Source organism: Peromyscus maniculatus, chromosome 10 (genome assembly GCF_049852395.1).
Source record: "Peromyscus maniculatus bairdii isolate BWxNUB_F1_BW_parent chromosome 10, HU_Pman_BW_mat_3.1, whole genome shotgun sequence".
In the NCBI taxonomy this organism is placed as follows: domain Eukaryota; kingdom Metazoa; phylum Chordata; class Mammalia; order Rodentia; family Cricetidae; genus Peromyscus; species Peromyscus maniculatus.
Genome location: NC_134861.1, coordinates 89558487 through 89581323, shown reverse-complemented (window position 1 = coordinate 89581323; position 22837 = coordinate 89558487). Strand labels below are relative to the sequence as shown.

The 22837-nt window shown below is 39.9% G+C and overlaps 1 protein-coding gene across 2 annotated transcripts in view; it reads right to left on the bottom strand.

Annotated features, from left to right (window-relative positions):
* Bmp2k (BMP2 inducible kinase) overlaps nt 1-22837 on the bottom strand; it is a 108234-nt gene that overhangs the window by 39675 nt on the left and 45722 nt on the right. For both annotated transcript variants that reach the window (XM_015994239.3, XM_076546683.1), the window contains exons 7-10: nt 19888-20020; nt 10919-11022; nt 8892-8971; nt 6420-6580 (exon numbers count right to left, since the gene is read on the bottom strand). In XM_015994239.3, the coding sequence (XP_015849725.3) occupies nt 6420-6580; nt 8892-8971; nt 10919-11022; nt 19888-20020 (478 nt within the window). The remainder of the gene's footprint in view (nt 1-6419; nt 6581-8891; nt 8972-10918; nt 11023-19887; nt 20021-22837) is intronic.

The window sequence follows — 22837 nt, the reverse complement described above, 5'->3', positions numbered from 1 at the left end:
GCTGTTAGCAAGTCATCAAGCACATTTGCTGAAGCAATGACCCTACAGACAAGAAACCCTCAAGACTCCACTCAAAAAACTTTTAGATCTTAGATATATAACTTCAGCAAAGTAGGAAAATGACGAAAGAAAAACCAACATGCAGAAACCCATAGCCTTTCTACAGACCAGTAATGGACCTTTTGAAAAAGAAATCAGAATTAAAGCCCCATTCTTAAAAGCTTTTTCAAAAATAACTAAAAATAAATTTAGCTAAAGAGATGAAGGACTTCTAGAAAACACTAAAGACAAACGAAAGAGGACACTCAAGTCCTCCGATGAGCAGACTCAGAACTCACGTGAAAATGCTTACATTACTCAAGATGAGCTGCAGACCCAGGGGAGCCCCGTTAAAATTCCAACATTATCTCTAATCAAACAAAAAAGAAAATCCTAAAATGGACATGGAAGCACAAACCCTGAATAGACAAAGCCATCCTAAACAGAAAGAGCAATGCTGAAAACTAACAATGTCTCATCTCAAACTTCACAACAGAGCCATAGTAACAAACACACATCAACGGAATACAAGAGAGGACCAAGAAATAAACCACCTAATCGACAGCCACCTAATCTTGAATAAAGGCGTCAAAAACATACATGGAAGAGGGGCGGGGAAAGGAATATTCTTCAAACAAACGATGCTGGGAAAATTAGATATCCAAGTGTATAAGAATGAAACAAGGTCCATACCATCCACCCTCAACAAAAATCTATTCCAAATTTGGGTCAAAGACAATGTAAAACCTTAGACTCCGAAACCATTAGAGAAAGGTAAAGAAAACACTTCACGATACAGGGGCGGGCAAGGAATCTGAAAAGGATACCAGCAAGGGCTAGAGAGGTGGCTCAATGGCTAAGAGCACTAGCTCCAATTCCAGAAGACGTGGGTTGGCGTCCCAATACCCATATGATGGCTCAGAACCATCTAAGACTCCACTCCCAGGGGATTTGATGCCCCCTTCCAGCCTGCATGCGAGCATAAGCATGCATACAGATAAAACACCTACACACATAAAATTAAATAGCTGGGTGCTGGTGGCGGATGTCTTTAATCCTAGCACTCAGGAAGCAGAGGTAGGCGAATCTCTGAGTTCAAGGCCAACCTGGTCCACAAAATGAGTTCCAGGACAGCCAGGGATATACAGAGAAACCCTGTCTTGAAAAACAAAAACAAAAATAAATAAAGTAAATAAATTGGAGGAAGGGACAGAATGAGAGGGAGACGGAGTGAGAAAAGGACTCCAACAGTACAGCAAATCACCCTGAGAAATGACAAATAGAGCTGCATGAAAATAAAAGGTTGTTCTCCAGCACAGAATGAAGATACTATCTACACAAGGAGAAACGTTTTACATCTAACCAGGAATTCACATATCTAGACTCTATAAAGAACTCCAAAAATTAAGGACCAAAAACCCATCCAATCAAGAAGCTGAGTATGAACTAAACAGACATCTCTTGAATAAAGCAATACAAATGGGCAATAAAGCACCCGAGGAAATGTCCAACATCCTAATCCATCCAGGAGCTACAAATGAACACTACACTGGAATTCTGTCTTACCATAGTGACAATGGCTAACACAAAGGGAGGCAAAGATGAATGCTGCTTTCACAGTGGTACCCTTGTATGTATACACCAGTGTGACTACAAACTGGAAGAGTCACTGCAGAAATCAGTACAAAGTGCCTCAAAAACTACAAATATGGCTAAGGAGACAGCTGGGTCGGTAAAGAGCTTCCCTCACGAGCAGAAGGGTGAGTCTGATTGCCAGCACCCACATACAAAGGCCAAGCACAGCAGTGCGAGCTTGCAACCTAGTGCTGGGCAAAGTGAGACAGGACTATCTGGGGCTTTTCAGTTAGTGAGTCAGTCCAGCCAAATCGATGAGTTCCAGGTTTAATCAGAAAATGTGCCTCAGAAAAGGTGTGCAGGGTCAGATGGAGAAAGGATTGGGAGTAAAATCACTTGCTACACAAGCACTAGAAATCTGGATCCCAGCAACCATATAAACAATCAAGGTGTGGCTGTGCACTCCTGCTACCCAGCTCTCGGAGTCATGGGGGAGACAGAAGGACCACGGGGAATCACTGGCTACCAGCCTAGCTTCTAAAAGAATGCAGTGGAGAGTTATATGGCAGCATTCTAGCACCTTCCTCTGGCATCTGCTTTCATTTACACAAGTGTATGTACCTAGGCATGAGCACACCCATGTGCACACACACACAAACACACAGAAAGAAAAAAAAAGAGGTGGGCAGCAATTGAGAAAGACCAGATGTTGACCTCTGGTCTCCCCGTATTTCCCACACATGAATAGGTACATATGAACACATACACAAAATACAACTAAGTAAATAAATGAAAAGTACAACTACCACTGATCTAGCAATACCAGTCCTGGGAATACACCTGAAGAGTTCTCTTGCACAGAGATACTTGCACATTCACGTTTACTGTTGTACAATTCACAATAGCCAGGATATGGAAACAGTCAAGATGTCAATTAATAGACAGGGAAATGGAAAAAGAAAATGTGGTACTTTACATACATAATGGAATTTTTCATTTGTAAAGAAGAACTGAACTAGGGCATTTTCACAAAAATGGATGGAACTAGAGATGACTGCTAATCAAATCAAATAAGCCATAATAATCAGATAGACACCTTTCATATGCAGACAGACAGACAGACACACACACACACACACACACACACACACACGATAGAAAAGGGATCAGGGAAGAGGAATAAGTCTATCAATTAGGAGAGGTAAGATGGGGAGACAGAATGTATGTGACCCAGAAGTACAAAGAAGCGGGTGTTGGAGAAGGAAGAGGACCAGTAGGGAGATAGAGGGAAGAAGTGAGAGGGCTAACATATAGAATATTTCATATGTGTATAGATTTATGTCATAATAATTTGCATGCATGTTTTTAAAATAAATAAAGACACTGGATGAGAACATAATCAAAAGGGGGAAATTATCTCACCAGTCATTGGGCAAGCATTTTCAAAACCTTTTCTTATCAGGTGCTGCGAAGACAGGACTAGGGGACTGAAACTATGGCTTACGCTGTAGGTTCCTGGAGTCTGGGGGCAGCAATCTGACTATTCATAAACTTTAAATGAATATGCCTCTCTTTAAGCTTTATTTTATTTGTTAGGTGTGTGTCTGTGAGTCTGTATGTCTGTGTGTCTGTGTGTCTGCCTGTCGTGGGCACGCAGGTCCCCTTGGACATCAGAAGAAGGTGTCAGGTCTCTTGGAGCCAGTGTTACAGGCAGTTTTGAGCTGCCTGATATTTGTTCTGGGAACCAAGTGAGGGTTCACTGAAGAGCAGCAAATGCTTTTAACCAATGAGTCATCTTCCAGCCCCCAAATATGCTTAGTATGCTCCTCAGACAAATGCACTGGCATGAAAACCAGAAACTGTATGGCAGTTCACACCACACTATTAATAATAGCAAATACTGGAATAGCCTAAGTGGTTATAAAACTTATAGTACACTAATGACAGTGAGTAAGTTAAAAATTGCTAACAGATCTATACTAACATAAGTTTTCAAAAACATCTTAAAGGGAAAGAAGGAAATAGCACAGAAACATGTCTGAGTCCATTTATGACAATGATATAATTATTTATATGAATTATATACAGCTATATTCATATTAATCTATACTATGTTCATATTACCAAATTGATTATTTATACTAAAAAAAGCTAAGAGGGTATACAGTAAACTACTATTTAACTGAACATGAAACAGGAAATTTTTACATTTTTTTCTGTCAATATTTCTGTAGCAGATGAATATTTTACTCTAATTTCTAAAGAAGAAGGAAATAATTAAGAAGTCAAACACATACATATAAAGCCTGTAATCTTTCCAACATAAGCTGGGAGCAAGCATGCTAAAATAAGAAATGCAGCCCTGACGTCAAGTGCAAGTCTGGCACTCACAGCTGGGTCAGCTCACCACCTGAGGAACCTCATGGAAAGCAGACAAGGTCTGGGACACAAAAGGACAACCAAATACTGTGCAACAGTGTCTAAAGAGATGAGAACATGAACACTGTCCAACCACACGTGACCCAGCATCCTCGAGGCTGACTGCTACTTTACTCATAGGCTTTCACCTGCCCTGGGTGAGATCCTGACTCACATCCCATTCCTGTTTCCCTGTAGATCCCGAAGGACTCTGTGAATGATCACCTATACACGGCTGCTGTGGCTCAAGGACCTGAAATGCTCGCCCACAGACTCCTGCATTTGAGCACTGAGTTCTTTGGAAAGATGCAGAACCTTGAGGAGGTAGAGCCTTACTGCAAGATGCAGATCACTGGAAACAGGCCCACCAAGCTTTATAAGGTGGCTCCACCCCTGTTCACCCACTGTTTCCTGAATGCACATGCAATGTGACCAGGCAGCCCCAACTCCTGCCACCAGGCCGCTCCCAGCTGCTGCCATGTCTTCCCCACCACGAGGAACTGTAAAAGAGAAGAAAAAAAAAAAACAAACCTTTCTCCCCTAAGTTGCTCTTGTCAGGGTATTTCATCACAGCAACAAGAAAAGAAACTATCACAAAACCCCAATCCTTTAAAAAGTCCTTTCCAACACTGTTACTGAGACAGCTCACGACACTCACACTTTAATAACAACAAACTGAGTATCTTGCAAGCATGCTCCCCTAGCAGTCTGTGACTGGTAAGCAGTGGCACAGAGCACAACACTAGTAAGATGTCCAACCTGGGAAGGCAAGAAAGAGAGAGACTATCACATGTCTATGTGAGATGGAATATTGTCCATCCGCCTCACTACTTACCCACAGGTAAAAGCAGAAAGAGAAATCACTGGAGGCCGGAGAGATGGCTCAGAAGATCAAGTCAGTTCCCATCACACACATGGTGGCTCACAACTGTCTGTAACTCCAGTTCCAAGGCATCTGATGCCCTTTCCTGGCCTCCACCACCAGGTACACACGGTACATATACATACGTGCAGCCAAAACACCCACACACAGAAAATAATTTTTTAAATGAAATGGGAATTATTATACAAATGAGTTCAAAATGTCATCATCTCTGTTTTCCATGGAATTCATTTTCCAGTTGACATGCTTGAATACCACAAACTCATTGCAGCAATATGCCAGGTAATACAAAGGTAAGCATCACCTCTCTGAGCTTAGACTTAACAATATTAACAGTAAATAACAGTCAACATTTCATAACACTTCTGGGCCTGGACTTACGTTAAGCCATCATTTAAATTTCTCAGAAATACTATTAGATAGGTACTCATATTTTTATTGGACATGTTAGTTTTTAAAATGGGAGAAATATAACTCAAATCAGATTCATGAGAGTCAAAGTATGTGATCTTAACCACTACAGTACCTATAATAAACACATTTCAACATTAAAACAAGACAGATTTGTCAGAAAATATTACATGAATCAGGGTTTGCTGGAGGTGATTCTTCAGATTATATCTCTGACACCTTGAGAAATTAAATTTACTCAAGGTGTAAATTAAATATTTAGAGATATTTCCCTGCAGGAACAGTTTTTTAGGTATTATACTTACCATAATGCACTTAAGATTATAAAAAACAATTTCTCAAAATCAAATAAGAACAGTGCTTATGCTGTGGTATCCATGTGGTTCCTTTACCAAGGCTCTAGAGACTTGTAACTATAAGGATGGAATGTAAACTACTTCCTATTCAATTCAGCACAAAATCTCCAACACTTGTTAAATGTTATTACAGCCCTCAAATCTACTAGCTGAGACTTTCAAAAGATGAGTTTCTATTTATATATCAAAGCAAACTGATACTTCTATATACATTTAAATTACTAGCAATTTTGCCTTTAAAAAAAACTTTAGGAAAATAATTCAGCTTCTTAGTCACCCACAGACAGGTTCCTATGGAGAGCAGGGTGCACACACCTGTGTGCTCATGTGTATGTATGTGTGCTCACACACATATGCAGAGGCTAAAGGAGGGTCCAGATATCGTCTACAATCATTTTCCTACGTTTTTCTTCTGATACAAGGTTTCTCACTAAACCTAGAGCTCTCATTTCAGACTGGCTGGCTAGCAAACCCACAACCAGCCTGTCTCTATCCTCTAGCCCTCCCCCACATTGTGGCTACAGGAGCGCACGGCCATGCCCATCGGCTGCGACTGTGGGTGCTGAGACTCTAAACGTAGATACTCATGCCTGCACAGCAAGAACTTTCCTAAGTGAGCCTTCTCTCCAGCCCTACTCGTTCTGTGATTTACAACATTAAATTCATTTACATTCTCAGGGAATCAAACCACAGCCGGCTTCTCCATACCATACAGAGATCAGAACTGCAAAGGCTACCTTTTGGCTTGTGGTTATTGAATTCAGCAGGAGCAGGGACTTTAACAGGCGTTGCTGAACTGTGAATGGTCAGCACACCGGAAGTGGCCGCAGTGGAATTGGCCTTTGGTCGCTGTCTTGGTGCGATGGAGGTTTCTGTTGGTCCAATGGTATCTGTTATTCTATAATAGAAAGATATAATTCATTCAAAATACTGAGATTATTTCTAGTTTACTATTCATTCTATACACGGTAATTAGAGACGACTACATTAGTCCTTTTGGATTTCTTCTAAGTAGTCATCTCAGAATATATGTTTAATAAAGCTTGTAAAGCAAACTACAGCCGGGCACAGCTGTTCGCAGTCAGCTTCTAATGGAAGACTGGAATACAACCCAGAGGTGAAGGGATGGCCTGAGACTGACAGGATACAAAGACAAACCTTCTCAAAAGGCTTCTGACAAAACTGAGATGACTCAGTTCTCTAAAAGACGCAAGAAATCACCACCTTAGCTTGGACCTGAGGAAAGGAAAGGCTGTCTCCTACAGCAGTAAAACAGAAGACACCAGTGCTGGTCAGGTAAGGCTGCCTGCTCCCACCCAGCCTGTGCTTTCCTAGAATACTAAATGAGAATTAGAATGGTCGACTGGGACTCTGTGTACCTCCAATGCAGACAGTAAAGTGATGAGCACAATTTGGAATGCAGTATGACTAGTAAACAAACAAAAACAGAAAAAAGGTAAATTTATTTTTAATATTCATATATCCATATAATGTGCCTGGATCTAATCTACTGCCCACTCTCCCCCCTCCAATGTCTTCCCTATACCCTCACAACTTTGTGTGCTCGTTACTGACTGACTTTTGATACCTACTCTGTCCACTTGGGGCTGCCGGTACGTGCTTAAGTGTAGGACCAATACAGTCTTCAAACGACATTTTCAACTCTGCTTTCTACAGTCAGTGTAGAACTTCAATAACTTTCTCCCACAATGTTTCTTTGATGACTTCACTTAATATTATTTCAAGTGATGTAACACCTAAATTGTATATGCATGCTTTAGCAAGCCCACAGCTCCTGCAATCATAGCACATACCTACAGCTTTCTCACAATACCTAGATGTAACACAAGAGGGAGCCGTCCTAACAATTATCTCCCCAAGAGGAAGGAAACCAAAGACTGTCTCCCAAGATTCCAGATTAGTTAGGGCTGGTGACCTAATGAAGCTCAGTCAGTCATGAGAGGAAGACATCAACAGCACTACAGAAGGGGGGCTGGTTGGGAAGTGGAAGGGGGGCAGTGGAGGGGTGGAAGGGGGGAGATGGTAGTAGAAGGCGCATATGATCAAAATATATTACGAACATGCAGGAAATTATCCAAAAAAAATTTAAGGCAATTTTTTTCCCAGAAATTGTATAAATATATTGTGCATATGCCGTCTTCTAAAAATAACAGGCAGGATGATCAGCATGGTATAGTACAAGTCCTCTACAAAGGTAACAAAGACAGTAAGATCATTTATATACACAGCCAATTACAGCTCATTTTAATGATCATCAAGTTGTTCACAAGAGCATTATGTATTCTTAATTGCTGAATCATCTCTCCAGTCCCAGATTTAAGTCTCAATCTAGAATTCAAACTTACCAATAGTGTAAGTAACTGAAAAATAAGGTTTCAAATTTAATTCTTTACGAAGCTTTCTAGTTATATACATACATAAATTCTACAAAGTACATACACCAATGGCCTTTGATAATTAATGTTTCCTTTTTTATATTTATTTATTATGTATACAGTGTTCTGCCTGCATGTGTCCCTGCAGGCCAGAAGAGGGCACCAGCTATCATTGGAGATGGCAATGATATGGTTGCTGGGAATTGAACTCAGGACCTCTGGAAGAACAGTCAGTGCTCTTAAGCTCTGAGCCATCTCTCCAGCCCCCAATTAGTGTTTCTTTTCTTAAATATAAACAGTAGGCTTAACAGCTATTGACCCAAATCTCAAGTTTCCTGAATGAAGACCCGTCCGTCAGTGATGAAGAGGACGACAATTACACACAGAGAAGGCCCCCCAACATCAGCAGTTAACATTCCCATCTTCACAGACGAGCAGCATTCACAGGAGAATGGCGGAAAGCCCGGCATTTAGTCGCTTTGCAGGTTTATTTTGTGCTCACTATCTAAGCTATAATACCACAGGCTGGACAGCACAGCCTTTGGGGCAATAGGACTTGCTACAGTTAAAATGAGAACCACAAGCCGGGCGTTGGTGGCGCACGCCTTTAATCCCAGCACTCGGGAGGCAGAGCCAGGCGGATCTCTGTGAGTTCGAGGCCAGCCTGGGCTACCAAGTGAGCTCCAGGAAAGGCGCAAAGCTACACAGAGAAACCCTGTCTCGAAAAACCCAAAAAAAAAAAAAAAAAAAAAATGAGAACCACAGCCTTTTCTCTTGCGAGGCGCCTTTCGGCTGCGGCACAGGCCTGCCTACCTGGCTTTCATTTGGCTTCTCCTAGCAGCAGCTTCGCTAGCAGTCATCGGTTCAGGAAGAGTTGAGGGAAGAGAAGAATTCTGGGAAGAGAAAACAGTTTCCATTTAGTTTTTCATGAGTTGTAGTAATTTTTTAGACTATAGATAGACTATTAAACTTTCAAATCATTGCCTGAGATACTATTATTTTCACGTCACATATTACAGATTATTCAGATATATTCCCAAAATCTACTCTGAAAATATCACGTTACACAAATGTCACCTTTACAGTGATGTTCCACAGAAATCTTTACAAGATGAACATAGCGTTACGGTACACAATACTCTTTTGGGTAAATCTTGAATTAAAAAGATGGCAACACGTGTGTAAATCAATGGTATTTTGTACTTGAGAAAATAATTGCACAACCAGGATAACAATCAAGTTGTTTCTAAATACTGCAGCTAACTGCTGTGACACTGTAAAGCCTGGAAAATAAAACAGGAGACAGTGCATCTCTTCCTGTCCACATGTCTCAGTCTGGGTACTGTGAGCATGAGCTGAACAGAAAGCTACAGCTCAGTTAAACCTCAGATAAAGCTACTCCTCACTAAAGCTTTAGAACATCAACAGAAAAATACTAACGTGATACAGTGAGGGCTTTAAAAAGAAAAAGGTTCCACAGTTCTTCCTTTGTCCAAGTAGGTAAGTGATACATGAAGAAAACATAAGTCGGAACAGAATGATCTCTACAGTGTTCAGGAAGGATTAAAATCAATGGTGATCTAGAACTTTCATTAAAATGAGCATAAATCTGGCATGTACAGTTCATTGTAGTTAGTATGCAGGAAGTGAGTAGGAATCAAAGCCTTTGAGCCAGGCATGACAGGACACACATTTAATCCCAGCACTCTGAGAGGCAGAGGCAGGCTGGTATCTGAGGGTTTGAGGCCAGCCTGGTCTACACAGAGTTCTGGGATAGCCAGGGCTATGGAGAGAAAGAAATCTGTTCAGAGAGAGAGAAAAACAGAAACAGAGACAGAGACAGAGAGACAGAGACACAGAGAGAGAACAAGTAGGAGGAGGAAGGAGGGAGGGAGGGATGGAGGGAGGCAGGAGAGGAAGGAAGGAAGGAAGGAAGGAAGGAAGGAAGGAAGGAAGGAAGGAAGGAAGGAAGGAAGGAAGGAAGGAAGGAAGGAAGGAAGGAAAAGAGGAAGGGAGGAAGGGTGAGAGGGAAGAGAGGGGGAAGAGGGAGGGAGAGAGAAAAAAGAGAGGGAGGAGGGAAGGAATCAAAGTCTTTGAGTGAAACTAAGCCCCCAAAATGAGCACTGTACTTGGCCTAGCCCTGGGCTGCTGTGCTATATATTAGCTATAATCATAACTGCTATCCTAGTTTTATAATAGGAGAAGAGGATTAGCCACCATAAAGATATAAAATCAGCCACTGATAAAAGAAATATCACCGGGCAGTGGTGGCACAAAAAAAAAACGCCTTTAATCCCAGCACTCGGGAAGCAGAGGCAGGTGGATCTTTGTGAGTTCAAGGCCAGCCTGGTCTACAGAGCGAGATCCAGGAAAGGCGCAAAGCTGCACAGAGAAACCCTGTCTCGAAAAACCAAAAGAAAAAAAAAAAGAAATATCTGAAGTCAGGCCTCTCCCTTTACAATGCCTCTACTATTAACATCAGAGGGGCCCAAGTTTTTCATTTAACACTATGTTTAGCGTCTGTCTCAATAATGTCTGATCACATCTCTTGGTTAAAAAACAAAACACTTAAAATCCTGTTATCAAATACTTCAATACTTAATAATAACAGCCTATGCTCTGTGACTGACATGTCATGTTGTGTCTCTCTCTTCAGCCTGCTGAAGCTCTCCAGAACACGTGAGTGAAGTCTAGGAAATGAAGTTTCATGCACAAACAGCATCACACACTATCAAGACCACTTGTCACAAAGAGTTCATAAAGCATGTACATATATATATATGTAAACACACATCATTAAAGTGGATTTGAAAGGCTTACCTACTTGAGAAACTACTTACATTGATGTTGGAAACTGGACAATCCTTTTTGGCAAATTTAAAAGCAAAGTAGGATACTTGAAATATGTCAGGTCTGTGCTCCGGATCTGGTTCAAGCATGAACCCTGTAATAACAGGTCAAAGGGTTAAGATGTCTGACTGAAGACAAACACTACGGAAAGGCATAGACAGGAGGGGCATCTGCTCTAGCCTAAGATCAATGATTCTTTGGTAATGCTTGGAGGAAATGGCAGAAACTTTTTCTATAAATGAACTTAACCATGAGCCCATTACAGAGGCAGATAACAGAACATCTATCTCTGTGCTGGACGGATGACAGGTATGATTATACTCTTGAAAAAGTGACACACAAAAAAGTGAATCAGCTGGGCGGTGATGGCGCACGCCTTTAATCCCAGCACTCGGGAGGCAGAGCCAGGCAGATCTCTGTGAGTTCGAGGCCAGCCTGGGCTACAGAGTGAGTTCCAGGAAAGGCGCAAAGCTACACAGAGAAACCCTGTCTTGAAAAACAAAACAAAACAAAGTGAATCAACAACACAAAACCAGTGAACTTAGGGAACACTTAATTATTCAAGAAAGCTCCAGGATCACAGAGAGGAGGTGGAGGGTCCTCCTAAAACAATTCCTTTTAAAATAATTCTCACTATTAGCTAAAATACCTTTATTTTGAAATTATCCTAATCACTGAGAAAAGGCTAAGTATGCGCATTATAATTTATTTAGCAGAGCAGCAGAGGATTAGCACTATACATTTCAAAAAGAAAGAATGCTTTCTTGACATACTATCAATATGTCTGAGCAATTTTGGAAATGTGCTACTAACATATTTACATCAACAACCTTACAAATTCGTCAAGTCCCTGAGATAGTCCGTCTAACCAAAAGTGACCATTAACTTCCATTTATCTATTTCTTGAGTGACTCATATTTCAAATTTTCCAAGGTTGAAATTTATATTCAATTCTGTAACAAATTGTATTAAGATATCTCCATGGACAGTTCTACGTCATTACCCTTAAAATACTTCTAATGCTTAAATTATGTTAAACGTTTGAAATGAAAATTTACATTAGCTATTCTCGTGTTTTCTAGTGAAACAGTGAGTGTGAACGTGCACAGCATAACATGGAGTCACTGTGAAACAGTGAATATGAATGTGCACAGCACTAACATGGAGTCACTGTGAACAGTGAGTGTGAACATGCACCCCACTAACATGGAGTCACTGTGAACAGTGAGTGTCCACGCTCACAGCACTAACATGGAGGTGCAGGTCAAAACGGACTCAGCTCCCTTCTAAACCTAGTGCCTTGAACATAGAATGATAAACAGTGACTCCAAGGGACAAAACCTAGCTTGTATCAGGAAATTATAAGCTTGATTTTAAAAATACAAAAATTATCCGTGTAATACAATTTATATATTATAAAAGCTAAAGTTTATTCTTCATAGTTTTAGTATCATTATTAGACTAAAATATCTAAAAAACATTTAATTCAAATATATATTAGTTTATATTCAACACTTACAACAGAGAAGATCTGAGAGACTGACAAGGTAAATATATTTACTGCTAAAATAAGTTATATCATAATACCAAAAATACTAATGTTTTAAAAGAAGCAATACATAAAATTAACAAAGTAAAATAAATTTTAACATACTTTACAGTGTTTACAGAAAACCTATTAATTCACAAAATTACCATATTTTCTACTCTAATGAGTATATTTGTCTCATGAAATCTAATTCTAAAAGTAGCTAATAATAAATATTTATTCCTATAAAGCCTCAATTTGGCACACAGAAGGAATTTTCAAATATATGAGAATCAGGAATAATGGAAAAGCAATTCCCTGGAGATGGACAAGATAATGAAGAATCTAGATAGATCTCATTATAAAGGCCAGGTCCCAAATTCAGTTTCTGTCAACACAAAGTAACTGATCCTATGTTACTGGAACTACAGTATCTACAATGGGCCACAAATCGGACACACAAGTAAATCAGTTCTTCTGATACAAAAGCAGAAGAAATTCCCTTCCAATCTCTCTAGAGATGGCTTCCAAAGTGAGCAGCATCCTTACAGAGATTGTAGTGAGTGACAATGGACCATATCCTATAAAGTCCTCCAGTGGAGACGAGTGACAATCTCTAAATGCAGTTCAGCTAAAAAAAAAAATTCTGCAGGGTGAAGAGAACACTATGGTAAAAGAATACACTTCTTTGAAAACCTACCTTCATCTCAGAAATACTTCTTAAATTTCTACAAAGAATGAGCCTTCAAGCAACCTGACATGAGCTTCCAATACTGGTGTTTCACACCAGCTGAAAAGCAGTGAGGAGGAGGAGGGAAAGAGGAGGGAGACAAAGAGAAACTCTGTGTGTCCTAGCCAGCACTAGTCCAGGCGATTCTTCCTCGAGCACAGTACAGCACCCTTCAAGGACACATTAGACACAGACCCTGAGGGGAATTCTATACTACACTGCTGTGAGATGTCTTTCTGTACGCTGGGAATATGTGTTGCTCTGATTGGTTGATAAATAAAATGCTGATTGGTGAGTAGTCAGGCAAGAAGTACAGGTGGGGCAAGCAGATGAGCAGAATTCTGGGAAGAGGAAGGGTAGAGCCAGGAGTCACCAGTCAGACACAGCGGAAGCAAGATGTCAAGGCAGAACTGAGAAATGATACCACATCACATGGCTAAACATAGGTAAGAATTATGGGTTAATTTAAGTGTAAGAGCTAGTCAGTAATAAGCCTGAACTAATGGCCAAGCAGTTAGTTATAATTAATATAAGCTTCTGAGTGATTATTTTATAAGTGGGCCACAGGATTGCTGGGGCCTGGTGGGACTGGAGAAACCTTCCGACTACATTTTACTATTAAGGCACCTGCATTTTGACAACTGTTCTGATGTTAGGTGTGAGGTTTTCCAAACATGACATCAAACCCATGCTCAAAGTTTCAGATTTTAGAACACCCCAGGTTTTGAATTTTCAGCTTAAATAATTTCACTTCTACATGGCAGTCATATCCAGTGAGCTCCTGTGCCCACCTCTCTGATTTGGTGGTGCTGTTTTGTGTATCTGTGTGTGGTGGAGGCAATGTGTCAGGCATACATGTGTGTCCAGGGACCACTCTGTGGAGGAGGATGTCTCCTCCACACTTACATGTACTCCATGTTGTGAGGCATGTGCAGCAAGTGCCTATCTGCACGGAGCCATCTCACTAGCCCCCTGGTTTAATTTTAAACTCCAAATAATACAAAATGAATGATAATCACTACTAAAATCTATAGGCAGAAAAGAGCTGTATATTTTTTAATCTCTGGATGTTTTTAATTGAAAATTACTAGCCATTAAAATGATTAAAAAAGAAAAATTCAATATGGAATCATTAAAAATTTAATTGAATAATATAGAGTCTTAAAGTCTTTAAGAAAGAAAACTGTAAAATGTACTTCCTAGGTTATTGCATGATATAATCTAAGGTGTAGAGTTACCAGCTTTAATCCAATTCATTTCTGGGACTTAGCTACTAAAAATGACAGCTTCAGTTTCCAAATAGCTTTTGTCTAAAATGTTTCCTCTCACAATAACTAACCATCAAGTCTACTGTTTTCTTAACTCCTATTCCATGACACTGAACCACATACTCTGTAAAATATATGTTTTCTAGGGAGGGAATAGATTAAGAAACACAAGTGATATTATGCTGAAATACAAAGGCAAGAGAAAGCATAAATCACTCTACCTTCTCAAGTTAAAACAATCATCACAATTACCACTGGCTCCAATTTTACATCAAACAAAATCAATTTTTTTTAGAAGTCAGCCTTAGAAAAATGATATTTCTCCAGTCATCTTTGTGTGATTCCTTCTACTGACAAAAGTACAACGCAACCTGAGAATACAAGGTCTCAGCACTTAAGAAGAGTCCCTGATTAGACCATCAATACTTCCTACTGATTCTCACACATCTCATCACAAAGCCCTCATCAAGCAACTGCATTTTATCCAATTTCAAATCAAATTTAATAGCTGAATAAGAATACATTCAACCATAAATAAGACAGTAAATGGGCACTGTAAACATGACAGGAAACTGCATGTGTGCTAGTCTTGACAAGTGCCCCAAGAAGGTAATGACGGGGGCCTCTCTCTACCTGCCAGATGACGCTCCAGCACGTGTCAGTGTCTTCAAGGAAAGCCTCTCTTAAGCTTAGCTTATTCTCGAATACACTCTAAAGTTTTGGAAGGACTTCTTCCCCAGAAGAAGTCTGTAGAGAATGAGAGCACACCTAAAACAAGACTAGCTGTGAGCTACCGGCCACTGAAGCTTAGAGGCGGGTGGGTAAAAACATACTACTCTGTTTGTGCACAGTCTTTAATTCCCATACATACCCATACATACTTAAGAGAATTAATACGGTAACTCTTGGCTTCCCACAAAATAGGAGCAAAAAGAAATTTAATTAGAACAAATGAGCTAAGTGGCAGAGCCAGAAAGCAGCAATAAATGAACCACAAGCAAGAGAGGCAAAGCTTCGCTCCCCACCACAGTGTAAACAAGGTGGACAGGGAGCCTCAATAGCTGGACCAGTGTATTCCGGAGTGTGGGACGTGTGTGGGACACCTTCAGGAGATTCACCATACCTTACAGGTTGTGCTTTCTGGGAGCACAGTACCTCCCATGAGCATCTGAGGAAGATAGTCTGCTCTGCCCAGGCCTTATCCGGCTATCAGAAATGGTTTGCTCAGGAACGAGTGTGACTTGAAGTCACGGTTGTAGAGGTACCTGTTCAGCGCAGGCACCAGCGGCAGGAAAGGGAAAGGAATCTCACACGCTAACAAGCACTTCTCATTACCTTACTTGAGTCTCACAACTTCAAGAGGCAGATACGTCTCAATGTACTTTTTTTTGAGAATTTCATACATGAGTATGAAATTTCATACCCAAGCCTCTCCCTGCTCCAACTCATCCAGTGGCCCCCAACTCCCTCTCACATTCATATCTTCTTCAATTACTGTTACGTGTGTACGTGTGTGTGTGTGTGTGTGTGTGTGTGTGTGTGTGTGTTGTATGTTTATGCATGTATAAACCTGCTGAGTCAATCTAGCGTTTCGCATATGTTCTATAAATATGCTCATTTCAGAATTGCAGATGCTGACATACGTGGATGGAGGTGCCCAAGGTTTGAGACCAAATCAGCAGCAGCAGCACCAGCAGGTATAGCTGAGTCTGCTGGGCTCCACAGGCTTCGTCAATTCACTTTAAGAGGGGGTGGGGGGGAGCAGCCCTGCCCGTCTCCAAAACTGTTCAGCATGACTTCATTTTCAAATTCTTTGTTGTCTACCATCTTTTCAACTCTTAGATCCAAAATGAAAGAGCTCCTTCCTCACCTCACAGCATCATGTGTTTTACAGAAATCAAATGACAACTCTGTTGCTTTTAAGAAAATTCTACAGAAAGGAAGATAAAACTAATAAAAAGCAGCTTTATCAGCAATACAGTCACAATCCCTTCTTCCCGATTACTTCCTGATAACCAAGAGTACATTCAAATACACAAACAACCACAGAAACCAAACAACTTTGGCAGACACTGTTCATGGATATCACATTTTCAAACATTCTGAGTGACACCAGAGCCATTAGTACTACAATTAATTGTGTAAAAGTGTATTGTTGGTAAATAGAATTTAGCACTAAAAAGTTTGCAATTCAAGAAGCATGAGCACAGCTAAGCAATGCTCTTGGTTCTGAATGCAGGATTTAGTTTAAAGCAATGTAACACACTGAATGAATTTTATAAACACAGAGGTAACTAAATGTGATGGTGAAAAGCAGGCAAGGTTGCATGTGAAAGATATAAATAATAGAATTCAGAGAATTCATATTGGTTTTTAGCATTACATTGTAAATAAGTATGTTCTGGGTTTGGGGTTTGTTTTTGTTGTTGTTGTTGTTTTTGTTTTTCACATTTTAAAAGTAAAGTCTATAAAGCTTTTAACCAGGAGGGACTCTATTGGGATTTAAAACTATTTGTATATGTGTCTGTGTGTGTGTGTGTGCATGTGAGCATGCACATATGAAGGTCAGGGGACAACTTTCAGGAGTCAGTTCTCTCCTTCCATGGTGGCTTCTATAAAAGGAACTCTGGTAGTACTGAACTCGTTCATCAAGCATTTTTATCCCTGAGCCATCTCACTGGCCCCCGTTTTTAAAACTTACAGGGGTTTTATAATACCAAATTTACTTGAATGTCTTTCATTTATTCTGTATATTTAGTTTATTTCATTTTTGGCATAGTCAAATTGATACCAGGAACTAAAATCTACGGTCAAGTAGAAGATGCATACACAGTAAACTGCCAATTAACTAAACTCCAGGTGAGCCTGAAATGATCAACAGTATTATCATGCTTACCACAGCACTACACAAACACATTCCCACACATAGTGTGGCACACATAAACACAGAGAAAGTCAACACCAGGTAGGAATAATATCACACATCAAGGTATAAGCTTCTCAGTCTTTCATACAGTATTAGTCACTCTGAGCTTGTAAGACATTCAAAATCTCCAGTAAAACTGTACATTCAATTATTACTAAAACATTAGACTTAACAACAAAACAGTTACAGCTACAATGATTTGTAAAAATGTCTTCAATAAAATATTAAAACTCAATTAGCCAGAGAACACAACAACCAAAAATTCCACACTCTAATTTTGGGCATTAAGATTAATAGGGATTATTTCATACTTCTGTTGTCTTAAATTTTTTAAGAACATTATATAAAATAGAGAGGGTTAAGAGTTTAATATTTATTCAAATACACAATGGAGGTATATTTTCTTGTTCTAAAAAAAATGCCGTTCTACAAAATAGTACACAAAAATAGAACTTCTATTTTAAAAAGCCGGAGTAATTCTGTTAGAGGGCTGACCAACTATTCACAGGTACCTAGATGGAAACTTGGCCTGCAGCTCCATCTTGACTGGAGTCTGCCTGCTACAGGTCAGAAGGCTGGAGCAAACAACGCTGCCAGGCACTAACCATTGAGGTTGAAGTTGAGGTCTGGTGCCACTGCACAGGTGCAGGCACATATGGTGAGCTACACAGAACAGAGGTCGAGAGCTCTGCAAATGAAAGCCTAAGGACAAGTTTAGGGAGCAAGTGGAGTCCTGAAGAAGTATGTATCATGTACTTCCATGAATGCTAATGCCCTACATCCAGGAGTTCAGCTCTAAGTATTAAATTTACCATGGCAAGGACCCCTGTGCCTCAACCCCACTGGCAAAGCTGTCCCCAGATGAGGCTCAGAGGGATGGCAAAGCCTTCCTCCAGGGAGAGTTTGAATGCTGATGGGGTGTCCAGATTCACCACTCCCAGACTAATGTTTACAGAACGAAGACTGCTCCTACTGAGATTAGATAAACCTGTCCCTTTGTTCAGCTGTATACAAAAAGGTGCTAAGGCTTCTCCATCAGAGTCCAGACCACTGATCCTGGCTTTTCTGTATGTTTGTCTGTCTTCATTTCTTCCTTACCCTGACTCAGGGTTCCAGGACCCAAGTCATGCAAGGACCCAGCACACATATCTAATGCTCTCATAACGAAGTGTGTGCTGGCAGTACAGCAGCCACGCTTCAGCTACGTCCTCTCCCACTCCATCACTCCAGTTCCCCTCATCTAGGAAAAGCATTCTACATAATGCCAAATGCTGTATCTGTGAGGAAATCTGTGTTACAGAAATTCTGTGCTTTTCAGAGTCGTTTATGTCCCTTTTTCTCTTGGCATCATGACCAAATACTTCACTGTGCAGCCCTTCTCCTTGATTTACACAAGGCCCATACAGTAGGAAGTCAACTACTTCTCAAACAACAAGTTATCATTTGCAATTTATTATTGACGCAAGTGTTGCTGAATTGGGAGATTTGGTAGGAGCAGTTGTTGACGGAACCTACTAGGCAAACATTCTACCACTAAGCAATATGTACCTAGCCCTTGGCCCCTTGGCGTTTCTGAGTCTTTCCTATTGTAGTTGAGAGTGCCCTGGACCTGGTCGTTCTCCTGTATCTGCCTCCCAGTAATAGAATTATGGGTATACCATATGGGCAGAAGTAAAGCTGTATGTCACTGGGTTGTTATATCTTATAGCTTCCTGAATTGATGACCTATGTATGTTTTCTACATTCTATACATATGATTAAATTCATACCTATTTTCTTTCAGTGTATAGTTTACTTTTTACATTTAAATATTTTATTTATATAAAGCTTTAACAGAAAAAAGTGAAGACTTTGCTCTATCTTTGTTCACAAATAAGAAAATTATGTTTCCATTTATTTTCTTCATTAAGTTTAAATACTATCTTTATTATATGAATAGCAAATAAATTTAAGTTGATGCTCTGTTCTGTGCCACAGAGGCTACAAGAGGGTTGTTCAAAGTGCAGGAAACAGCAGAAATGCTAAAGACACTTCAGTCAGAGCTGTTTCAATACTGTGGCTCCCCAGATCACACTCTACTGTCTGATGACTGCCTCCCTCCCCGCAGAGACTCCTTCTCAAGTTTTACAACAGATATGTACAAAATGTTAAATTACAGTATCTTTTTAAAAGCAAGCATGGAAGGAAATCTAGTTATTTATTAACCATATGGATATTTGGTTTCAAAGACACAAAAATTGAAGAATTAAATGTTGTTATAAGTGTCCCCAGTAACTCTGATTGTCTTAATTATGTAATTGCTGCCATGTGCTATTAACTCTTCTCTAGGAGATTAAAAATATTCTTGTATTTATTGGTCTCTAGAGATGAATAACCATCTTTAAATATTTTTACTATATTTATAAAAATACATGAAATTAAAAGTCTAGATTTAAGAAAGAGAATAAATAGCAGGCCCTAAATTGCAGTATCTTATAAAGATTTAACCCATCTTTCCAAATACTTACTTATCAAACAATGTACGTTATGGGAGTATCGAGAACTGTCCGGGATGGTGAAGCTGCCGTCACAGATAGCAACCTGACTCTCACCGAAAGGAAGAGCGAAGAAACAAAGTTTGTACAGTAAACATCCCAGGGCCTGTGAAGCAAGGAAACGGACATCATCAGGACTCAGCACTCAGCCACTGAACACAAGCAGAGCTGAGTGGTAGAGCACTGTTTAACCTACGCAAGGCCCTAAGCACCATCCTCAGCACCACGAACAAGAACACCAAAAGAGAAACATGTTACTTCAAACAAACAAACTGAATGCTCCTATTTTGAATCCAATTCTTCCTTAACCAAGTTAAGATGTTTTTTAAAGGCCTTTAGCTTTATAGTTCAGTGTTCCTCTGCTGCATCTGTGATCATTTAGATAAGCTGCTCTGGATCATGAGGAACTAAAATTAACCCTGGCTTGTTACTTTGGAGGAAATAGCATCTACTTGGTACTGTCCTCATTGGTATTACCAACTAGGCACAAGTTACATCTGAGAAGAGGCCTCTATCAGAATGCTCACAGACAAGTCTATGGAGGTGTTTTCTTAATTAATGATTGATGGAGGAAGGCCCAGCCCACTGTAGGTAGTGACCACGTCTGGGCTGGTGGTCCTGGGTGACATAAGAAAGCAGGCTGGGCAAGCCTTGGGAAGCAAACCAGTAAGTAGTACTCCTCCGTGGTCTCTGCTTCAGTTCCTGCCTCCAGTTCGTGCCCTAGCTTCCCTTAGTGATGAAGTTCAAGGCTGTGGGATAAAATAAACCCTGTCTTCCACAAGTTGCTTTTGGTCATGGTGTCTAGCACAGCAACAGTAACCCTGCTAAGGCAGGTCATACTATCAACTTACAAAGGAAACGTATGGCCGTTTTTAACAAATTTTCTTACAATTCACTAAAAAACACATTTTAAGTCCTATGAGGCTGCCCATCAAAGTTAAGACAACTAACAATAAATTTTACTGGTCATTATTTCATAAGATAAAAATTAATTCACTTAACCAGCAAGGTGGGTCAGTGGTAAAGGTCCATGCCGACAACTCTTGATAACCTGAGTTTATGCTCAGGACTCATATGGTAGAAGGAAGAGACTGTTCTCAAATTGCTCTCTGACCTCCACACATACACACAGGCAAAAGATAGGTTACATGCAATAAAAACATTAACTCTCTGGGCCTGGAGAATTAGCACATGCTGCTCTTGCAGGGGACCTGAGTTCAGTTCCCAGCACCATGTCAGGAGCTCACGCACCCGTAACTCCAGCTCCAGGGATCTGACACCTCTTCTGGCATCCACAGGCATCAGCACACACAACAAACACAAATACACATAAATAAAAACATTTTTAATTAATTCTGTTTCCATATATAATTCTACAATGTTTTACTGTATAATGTACTAATTTGTAGCATCAAAAAAGAAAGGTTGTCTGCTTAACGTGCATGACTTCATAAACTTCACAGCACCAATAAATCACCTTACTGACATGAAGGGAAACATTCTAAAGTACAAGTTTTTTTCTAGAAAAGTAACATAGGAAGTTTCCAGCTATACCATCACAGTTCAAACCTGAAACAATTTTTAAAAAAAGAAATGATTTTGGGTTCACAAAATTATCACTTTGTCAAAAAATAATACCTCAAGCCACAAGGGTAAGGGGCATTTCTAAATCTATATAAATTATCTAACAGCTGCAATGGCATTAATGAAACTAACCAGTGAACAAGCTTTCTGCTGTTATATTTTTCCCATGTAACTACTTTACCATCTATGACTAACAAGTATTTTTAGTGTCTATGAAGACTATACTATACAGAAACCTTTGTGAGTGCAATAATATTAATTTTTAAAGGGAATATTTGCATTTATAACATTCTTATAGTGAAGAAATTTCAAAGGTCTAGAAATTTCAATACTTACTTAGAAATCTATAGGTTACTGTATGACTTCTGAAATGGTAAAGACACTAACTAGACATACCCAATCAATATGGTTAAAAAAAATAGTGATGGCCAGGCTATGGTGGCGCACACCTTTAATCCCAGTACTTGGGAGGCAGAGGCAGGTGGATTTCTGAGTTCCAGGCCAGCCTGGTCTACAGAGTGAGCTCCAGAACAGCCAGGGATACACAGAGAAACCAAGCTTGAAAAAAAAAAAGAAAAGAAAAGAAAAAGATAACAGTGGCTGCTTTTCTGTAAGGAAAATACACCGCTGAAGCTGTAATATTTGCCTTCAGTTACAGCTTTCCTCCATCCAGATGACCTTCACACCAAATGTGACCTGCATTTCAGTCAGTTTTACCTTGTCAATCAAATCTAGGTCATTTGTCTTGGTTTAAATTAAATGTGAGAGTCCCCACATGATTTGGCAATGCCAACACACTTTAAAAGGTGACCATGGGGTCTGAGGACGGAGTTCAGAGTGCTTCCTAGTACATAATAGCATGCCCACCCCCCAAAAAGAGCAGTGGTTGGAAAAACAAGTGAAATATGTTGCATTGTATAAACACAGCAAGTTGCCCTGTTTTGCACTACAAGCATTTTCGTCTGTCGTCACTAGATACAGTGAGAATTATGTAAGAAACAAGAGGGACTAATTAGGCTGATTTGAGGGCCATCATCCATCATGTTCAATTGTCTTCACTAAAAGGGTAATACAGGATTCCTATCAAGCACCCTAGATGTCAGTATAAAAATAACCTACAAGGGAAATGTTCAAGGAAAAAAAAAGGTTTTTGCCAAAATATACAATGTTATATAACTACTTTCACCTGAACAATGTAATTCTTCTAATTAGTTTATTTTCTTGAAACAGAATTAGCAAACACAATTCTTGACCAAACTGGATAGACACACCAAAAATGTAGTGTTTTCCTGTTCCATCTGTGCTAAGACAAGCATAAGACAATCGTCATGGACATGGA